Genomic DNA, 8,931 nt, shown 5'->3' on the forward strand with positions numbered 1-8,931 from the left:
TTCCCCATTTCAAGCCTGCATGGCATCATCCACGACTTCCTTCACCTCCTCCCAGGTCTCCAATCGACGTAATTTTAAGAGCTGGGGGACCTAAAAGTTTCATGAAGTGGACCATTCCAATTCCTTTCAGAAGAGAAGGGAGCATGTGGTGGAAGCTGGCTGAGGACCTCAGACAGTTCTAAATGACCTCCGGGTTGGCCAAGGGACTCCAACCATGTGCCAATGAATGAAATACACAGCCAGCACCTGCGTCCTGCAAAAATATTAATGCATGGCTCCACACACAGTTGGCATCTCCATCCAGTATGCTATGAATGGCTTCAGTGGATTATCCTCAGTCAATTTATTTTAGATATTCCATGCTCTTATTCGCTGATTGAAATTGTTGCCAGTTTATTCGGGGATTTCTTTAGTTTATTAACATTGTAGAGGGCTATGCACCCATACTATTTTTCCCTTTTCCACTTGCAGCTGCCATATGGAATTTTGAACTCTTCGCTCGCTGACCCTGAACGTAAGGAAAATGGACAGACACAGATTGCGATTTTTTTTAAAAAATTTTGTGAGGAAAAACATCTAAATGAAATGAAATGTCTCTCATTCCTCATGCAAATCTTCATCAAGTTACACCGCATAGAATACATCATACCGAGTCTGCCTAAAATGATCTCCTCAATTCTAGCAAGTAAAAGAACATTACATGGTGCTCATGAGTGAATGGAGTCACCCATCACATTTCCATCCACTCTACCACCCCCAATACAGTGAGGCTGAAGAGCTATATAGTCTGATAAAAATTATCGGCCAAAAGCAATATACAGTCGAGGTGAGTGTTGATGGAATTATTTGAGAATGCCTTAAACAGATATCAAACATCCACCGCATCAACTGGGAGAGACTTGGTCCTGGAAAGAGACTTTGGCGGAAGAGCCTTAGCATAGAAATTCTTTGCTGTGAACCCCTCAGGGCTGCTCTCAGCATTCGCCTCACAATGTCGGGCCCTTTGGGATCCCAAATCGGGGCGGCTACTCCAGCAATACCCTGCATTAGTATCAGCCGGAGAACTCACATTTGTGAGGATCCGGTCTGCGTCGCCATGAGGGATGCGAAATGAAAAATGCGTTCCCAAATGGAAGGACTTCATTGGCTTGTCATCAGAAGTTTGCGGAGGCTTAACCAAGGAACCTGCAGTGCCATTCTCCACTCTCATCTTCCTGTTGCCAAAGTCGGGCGATGGATGCCGAATCTTGTGCTCTCTTAACTCTGTCCGGTACCTTGCCTTGTGCCATCTCGATTCTTGACGGATCTCATTTTCAGAGTCATTGGATTTATCAGGTGGAAAGTCGCATCTTAATTCTGGCACCTCCAGGCAACACTGTTGGTTAGAACCAGAGTACCAATGACCCAATGATTTTCTAGTGTCGCTATGCAGATGGCCATTCATGTGTTTATTTCTCACATCCTTGGCTGATCGCTCGCCTTCATCATCCGAGTAATTCTCCTTCGTAGCTTGTGAGCAACAGTCGGGCCCATTTGATTGGCTGGTAGATAGCACCTGTGGCCCCTCGGTCGCATCGTGCTCAGATCCCTCAACTTGATATGTTATCTCTTCGAACCGCCCATGCATTGCAGCACACTCAAGGTTGGAACAATGAATTGATTGCACATTAACACAGCCTGGAGACTTAAGTGAAAGGTAGTCTAGGAGCGAACCACATGATGAATCATTGGATGCACAATTCTGGCAGAAAATTGTAGTAGGAACTCCTGGCAGCTCCTCTATCCATGGTCCTGTCTTCCATTCCGGTACCAGCGATGCCACCTCTCCATCGATCATTTCTGCTATTCTAGTCACTTCATAATCAGTTATATCTAACTCGGCGACCATCTCCGCCGCAACACTCAATGCAGTATCAGCTTCGATGTCGAACGGGAAGTATATGTTACGCACATGATCTGCAAAACAAATTCCAGGTGATGGGTTCCTTTGCACACGAATGAATCAACACAAGAAATATTTAGAGAATGCAAAATCTCTCATACCGTCTTTATCTGCAATCCTGAGCCTCAGAAAAATGCCCCCATCTCCTCTCTTCCTTCCCTTGATCGTGATATCCACATTAGCGACTGGATCATCTTCTTGGCCATTGAAAAGGTCCATTCCATGGGTTTCGATGTCGGCAGCAGGGTAGTCCCATCCATTTTCCATTCGTCTCTCTTGATCGAAGCTATCGGAGAATCCATTAGCGTACAAAGAGCCATTACTTGGAAGAAGATCAAGAGAAGGTTGCTTGCCCATAACGCTCAATTCTGCCTCTCTATAGACCGTACCGTGATCATCGATTTGGAGAAATGGGTCCTTCAGAAGCTCTCTCGCAGGAAGCCTTCGGGAAGCTGTGGCCAAGCATTTTTCGACAAATTGCCTCACCTCAGGATCCTCCACTCTGTACAAAGCTTCAGGCTTGGTCCCCTACCGGAATGCAAATTACGGTGGTAAAAACAACGACAGATGAATTCAGGCATTGCAGCAATACTACAAGCAGCTACTAGGATTCAAAACTCTTACAGAGATAACTTTCTTGTAGATCTGCGCCGGATGCGTGCATTCGCTGTAGGGGTATTCGAAGGTGACCATTTCCAAGACGCACATCCCAAAAGAGTATATGTCCACCAATTCATTGTACTCCTCCTCATACACCTCCGGTGCCATGAATTCCGGCGTGCCTGTCGACGATGGAAACACCGCCTTATTTCTGAAACGCGAAATTGATGACATAAGTAGGGCTACCGTGGGGCACTCACCTACGCAATGGACGGCGTGGGATTTCCGGAGGATGGCGGCGAGGCCGAGGTCGCCGATCTTGACCTCTCCCTGGTTCCCGTTGATGAAGATGTTGTCGCACTTGAGGTCCCTGTGGATGATGGGAGGGTCATGGCCGTGGAGGTAGAGGAGGCCCCTCAGGATCTGCCTGCACCAATGCTTCACCGCCCTGAGGTTAACCCTCCTGTGCTTCTGCCTGTACCTATCGCGAAAGAAAACGCAAGGGATCATGGATCGAGAACAAACACCAAGCCAAGGCCTTTAGGGCGGCAAAAGGTTTGGTAGATCGACATACTGCCTGAGAGTGCCGGAGGTGAACATCTCGGTGACAAAATTGATGTTCCTCTTGGAGGTGTCGACCCAGGAGGTGTAGAACTTCATGATGTTCCTGTGCTTGAGGGTCTTGAGGAGGTGGATCTCACAGTAGAGCCTCTCCAGGTCCTCAGGGCTCTGGAGGAAGTCGCATAGCTTCACCTGGTTCCAGGCCACCTCAATCCCTTCATATTCATCAAAAGCCCTGTAACTGCCATCAAATTAAAAGCAACAACAACAACAAAAGCACATCGCATGAGACATCCATGGATCAAGAGGAGGAAAAAAAGAGAAGCTGAGGGGGTGGGCAATAAGGGAATGGGATCGTACACTGTCTTTGAAGCTCCCTTGCCAAGGATCGCATTGTACTGCAGGCAACAACAAAAAGATTGTGAATTAGCCAAAGTTAGAAACTTTGAACAAAAAGGGGAAAAAAAATCGAGGATTGGAAGAAAGGAAGGAATTGTCCGTGCAGGTACCCTGCCATATCTTCCAGTAGGATCGACCTCCACAAATTCTGGGTAATCCGACTCCTGGGCATTTGCACCCATCATTCTACTTATCTCCCCTGCTTACAATCTATGCTCGTGCACTCCTTCCTTGGAGGACCATGGAAAAAAAAAACGAAAAAGAAAAATTTTGCACAACAACAACACAACTGAAAAAAAAAAAAGCAAGATCTCCTGGCTTCGATCTCTACTCAGGAGATTGCAAGAGTGGGGTGTCGAGCCAAACTAGATTGAAGAAAGATTCGAAGAAATGAGTTGCAACGGATCGATTGGTGGCTGCCGAAACAAGAGAGAAATGGAGGGGAGAAGGAGGGGAGGGTTTCAGTTTCACCAACAGGACAAGGTTTTCCAACTCAGCTTCCAAGGTTGTTCTCAGAATTCAATGGAGAGAGACACCAACCCAAGGGATACGAAGGGCATATGGAGGGTCCAAAAGTTTCACCCCATTTTACCACGAAAAAAAAAAAAAAGTTTCACCCCATCCTCCCTTCCTGTGGACTCACTTTCTCATGGTTTTGCCGTTAAAACTCGTAAAATCTCTCTCTCTCTCTCTGCGACTCACATGTCCACGCACAGCTGGGCGCGGATTCAGAGCCACCGGTTCTCTTGCCCAACAGGTTGTGCCCTATATCCATTAGGTATCAAATTATTTGGATTAGATAATTAATTATTTGGGCTTCAGCACCAACATCTCTTTTTGGATAGACTTAAGGGCAGTTATAATTATTTTCCATATAGATAGCACTTTATGGGCTAAAAATGGAAAGATATTCGTGCACTCTATAATATACTGTTTTCTAATTTTATTGGATGCATTTGTATTCATCAGGTATGAGTCACCCGTCTTAGCCCCCCCCCCCCCCCCCAAAAAAAAAGTGGAATCTATACAAAAGTCACTAAATAATTAAATCATCTATCAATTATTGATTAGTATATGTTTCTCGTGATATAAAAAAAAATTATGGTTTTTGTGAATTTGTTGCCTTAAACACTGATTGCTTGCTGTCCGGTTTGAATTTATTGTATCCTATATACTGAGGTTTAAATTTAGGATATATTTGATAGGAGAAAGTTGGGCTTTGAAATGAAAATGAGAATGAGTGTCTTCCATTCTAGCAGTTCGGTCGGAGAAAGCCTCGTTCCCATTTTGATTTTAGGGGAAAAAATGAAAATGTTCCGATTCTGCAAAATTCAATCCTCACTTTCTTCTAGTATTCAAATTTTATTTTGAATATAATTCTAATTTTAGTTACGAATCAAATATGTTGGAAGATGTGACTATCATGATTTTCATTTCAATTCATTCTAATTTGCTCTTTTGAACCTTTGATAATTTAGCATATACTTTTAAAGTTTAGAACATTTATGGCTAATAAATAAATTCTAAATATTTTGGCCAAAATTGAATATAGACCAATTCCTAAATGATGTGGCGGGCGGAACAAAATTGAATATAGACCAATTCTAAACAATTGGAGGTTGTGGATTCGTTGGGCAAAGGTGATAAAAACAAGGATGTGAGTTTTTTAACACGCCTGGGCCTTCTTACGTCGGTTATAGACGAATTCTAAACTATTGAAGTTTGGCACAAAACCATGTCACATAAAGCCACCTAATGAAACCAAAGTTGGACATTTGCTATCTTTTTGACCGTCTTAAATTAGCAGGGGAAAGATCAAAAAATTCATGTAGGATGTAAATTGCTTGCGATCGTAATTGCTCGACGACGAGCCATTCAAAGACTTGGAATCATCACAAAGTTTTTCTAGATCTATAAGAAAACAAAAAAAAAATGATTTAATAAAGATTAAGATGCATTTGGAGATATTATAAAATAGTTCTTGGTCAAGGAAATATAAGTAGTTGATGAGGTGAAAGGATGATCTCGTTGTAGGAAATGGAAGACAATGTCATTGGACTTGTATAAGAGGTCGGTAGATGGTGTAATTGACTCATGCTTGAATAAGGCAATTAAGGTGGACACAAGTTGTAGATCTCAAGTTGCTCCAAAACTATATCGAGCATAAAGTTAATCCATTCACCAATCAAGCAAGTTAACATTAGGCCATGCTCTCAAACAACTAGTCAAATTGATGTCCAAATATACATCCAGAAATTGACTCCATCGATCATGTTTATAAATCCAACAAAAATGCAAACTAGATCAGATTCATCAGATTCAAAGTGGTTCTAGTACTCACAAACCATAATCCATTTTTTTCAATAAACTACGTATGAGAATCCGTGCGGGCGTGTGCTTAGTCTCACAACGATTATTCGTTGAAGAGATTTTGGGTACTTATATAGGATTAAGGAACGCAAAATAATACATTCTAACTAGTTTTTTTAGATGAGGTTCTTAGTTGTGATGAATGGTATTAGAGCGAACTTAACCCATAGCCTATGTGGACTAGAAGACACTATAATATAGGTTTATGGAGGCTGACTACGAGCCGATCGTGGTGATTGTGATTCATTTTGAATAGATTTGAACTTTTAGCCTAACGAGGACGTCAGAATTTGAACGGAGGGAGTATATGAGGATTCGTGCAAGTGTTTGTTTAGTCTCATATCAGTTATTCGTTGAAGAGATCTTGGGTACTTATACAGAACTAAGGAATCCAAAAAAAATATCTTATAGCTATACTTTTTAGATGAGGTTGTAGGTTGTGACGCTGCGACCCGTAATCTAACACAAAACAAAATCATCGTATCATTGCTGGAAAATTATTCATTTTTAAACCACTTCATGCATAGTATCATGGTTTTCATAATACTTGAATTTTATCTTTAGGCAGATTGCAATGATTGGAGATTGAAATCTCAACACGGCACGCTTTTGCAGGTTTGTTCTTGAAGACCAAAATTTCCCTTGAAAAATAACCTAATTGGACAGCATAGTTGTTGGAACTTTTAGCTTTCCACGACCGTCGGATCCTTAATCCAATGGCTGGCAATGGCCAGCGCCCACCTTTTGGACCTGACAGTGGAGACGACCCTAGAAACCAAACAATTCGAGAAGTGTCAAGCACCCATTGGATGGAAACAGTGCGTGATGTTCCCATGATAACGTTTTCTCAGCCGGGCCTCCCGGTCAACTAAACCACGATGGTTGGGGTACTAAAAGAAGTACGGTATCCCGTAGGACGAGAATTGACGACTCCACTCGGCTGTCTTATCCCAAACAGGATCGAGATCCGTCTCGCGACGTGTCCATTTATGACCGAGGGCGGTGCGAAACGTTTCCTGGGCCCCACAAGTCGACCAATGGATGCGCGACAAGTCTGCATGGAAGTGTGTGTTGGTGTGACGAACGAGACAGCGTAAGGAGCAGGGTGGAAGATGACGTTGGCGTGGAGACCGGTCTGAGGCATTGGGGTTCGGGGAGAGGACGGAAGGCCACGTGGGTGCATGAAAACAGCGTCTTTTATAGCTTTGGTCTCAGCGTCCGAAAATGTTGTCTTTGACGTACCATCCAAAGGCCAGCGCTGCACTCCCCATGTGGTCACGTTCTCATGTCATGCTCTCTCTCTCTCTCTCTCTCTCTCTCTCTCTCTCTCTCTAACGGCGTTAGGCTTTAATCACAGCCCGCCGCCCAAAACATTATAGATCATTACATTATTTTAAAGGGGTGCTCATTTGAATAGGAGTGCCAGCGAAGGAGGGTGTACGGAAGGTATTGGTTTTGTCATCGAGACCACGAGGTTGACTAGTTGCGGCAAGGGACTCGTGGATTTTTGATACATCTGCCGTCTATGTTGAGCCCAGGGCTGCATAGAAGAGAATTATTCATACGAGATGGATACTGAGTGCGGATTGTATTCTGCTCGAGAGAGACTCGAACATGGTAATAAAGTAGATTCGGGGCTGGAGACGCGAGTTCGAACGTGCTGCTACGCGATATTCGTAGACTCTTAGATGAGGATAATCTTTCATGGGCCACACATGTCTATAGAGAGGCAAGCAACATAGCTAACTGGGTGGCTTCATTTGAGGCCTACAACTCTTCACCTGGGTGGCGTCAGTGCCTCATTCTTTGTTTTATCTTTTTTTTTCTAATTTTGTTGGCTACACCTATGCTTGATAGGTGTCAGCTGCCATTGTACCCAAAAAAAAATATTTATTTAATACCAAATTATTATTATTTACACAATGCAAACTTTTCAGAAACATAAATTAGAAATATTAACAATATTTTTTTATTTTATATATTAAATAATCTATTACAATGACGGCTATTTTTTATTAATTTATATATAATAGTATAATACTTGTATATTTTAAACCCCTATATTTCCGGAGTGAGGGTGAGGGAGGGCTATTAAAATAAATCTGGTATGAATATATTTAATAAGATTAAAAAACAAAATATTATTGAGATCGATCAAAATAATTGACAATTAAATTTATGGTACTTCTTCAGAACGGTCGACTGTATAACAAGCAATTCAATCTTTCAATAGAATCGATCTATGCCTTTAAAATCAATTATTTGAGGGGAAGGGACCGCCTATTATAGTATGGTGGATCCTCACCATGTTATCGTCCAATAACGAGACCATCCTAAATCCGCCATCGTATCTGGTGAAATCTAGTTTGTGGGGTATCCGGGGCACGGGTCAACTTGAAACGTCGCATTCGCGGCTAATGGCCGTTTCCTATGGCGAAAATAACAGCCACTATTAGCTCAATCAAAAAAAAATTAGATAAAATGAATTTTTTTTTTTTTTGAAAAAAAAGTTGATTTAGTATTTTTAATAGCTTTTGTTAAACAAAAAATAAATTTTGTTTTGCAATTCATTTAGGTAGCATGATGGACTTATCTCTTCATTTTTTTTTCTTTGGAAAAAAAGGAGACAAGTTTAGAATTATTTTGTGTAGAACATAATTAAAATCGTTTTTTCTGGAAAATTATTAAAAGCCGTTTAATGTATATTTATGACACGGTTTGTCATTTCTTAGGCTGGTTGCTGAACCTTAATTTGGTACCATATCCATATCACACCATCAATTATTTCTATTGGTCAGACATGGAATAGAGATATGGAAGTAGATTGGGGGAGGAGAAAGACGGGCGCGGTGAGGGAAGCGTTGGGACCGGGGGATCGGCTGAATGGCGACCTACACCAACAAAAGCCAAAATGGAGTGGTTTCTTATCATTAAAGCAAGCCTAGAGAGCCTGCTGTGGCACATGACCCATCCGCACTGGTGGAGCCCATCTCCTGCCTGCCTACTCGTGCAAAATATATATATATATTTTTTGGTACAGCGACAGCTCGAATTTAAAG

General features: G+C 42.2%; 1 protein-coding gene across 2 annotated transcripts; it reads right to left on the reverse strand.

Moving 5' to 3' along the window:
- Positions 1-577: 577 nt before the first annotated feature.
- LOC103723763 (putative serine/threonine-protein kinase WNK9) lies at positions 578-4,257 on the reverse strand. Of its 2 annotated transcripts, XM_008814791.5 has the most exons (7): positions 3,613-4,257; positions 3,464-3,501; positions 3,117-3,344; positions 2,803-3,023; positions 2,567-2,724; positions 2,044-2,470; positions 578-1,956 (listed from the first exon to the last, which is right to left on the reverse strand). In XM_008814791.5, exons 1-7 carry the CDS (start codon positions 3,685-3,687, stop codon positions 869-871), a joined length of 2,235 nt encoding a protein of 744 aa, XP_008813013.3. In that variant the 5' UTR covers positions 3,688-4,257; the 3' UTR covers positions 578-868. The 2 variants fall into 2 exon arrangements, with proteins under 2 accessions (XP_008813013.3, XP_008813012.3); XM_008814790.5 differs by having other exon boundaries at positions 2,567-3,023.
- Positions 4,258-8,931: the final 4,674 nt, after the last annotated feature.

The sequence above is a fragment of the Phoenix dactylifera genome, chromosome 1 (assembly GCF_051530095.1).
Source record: "Phoenix dactylifera cultivar Ajwa chromosome 1, Ajwa_hap1_PhDact_Kaust_v1.1, whole genome shotgun sequence".
In the NCBI taxonomy this organism is placed as follows: domain Eukaryota; kingdom Viridiplantae; phylum Streptophyta; class Magnoliopsida; order Arecales; family Arecaceae; genus Phoenix; species Phoenix dactylifera.

Coding starts and splice junctions, on each gene's coding strand:
- LOC103723763 (XM_008814790.5), bottom strand. CDS start 3,687: ATGATGGGTGCAAATGCCCAGGAGTCGGATTACCCAGAATTTGTGGAG. Junction 2,471..2,566: donor TCTACAAGAAAGTTATCTCT/GTAAGAGTTTTG, acceptor GCATTCCGGTAG/GGGACCAAGCCTGAAGCTTT. Junction 1,957..2,043: donor CAGGATTGCAGATAAAGACG/GTATGAGAGATT, acceptor TTTGTTTTGCAG/ATCATGTGCGTAACATATAC.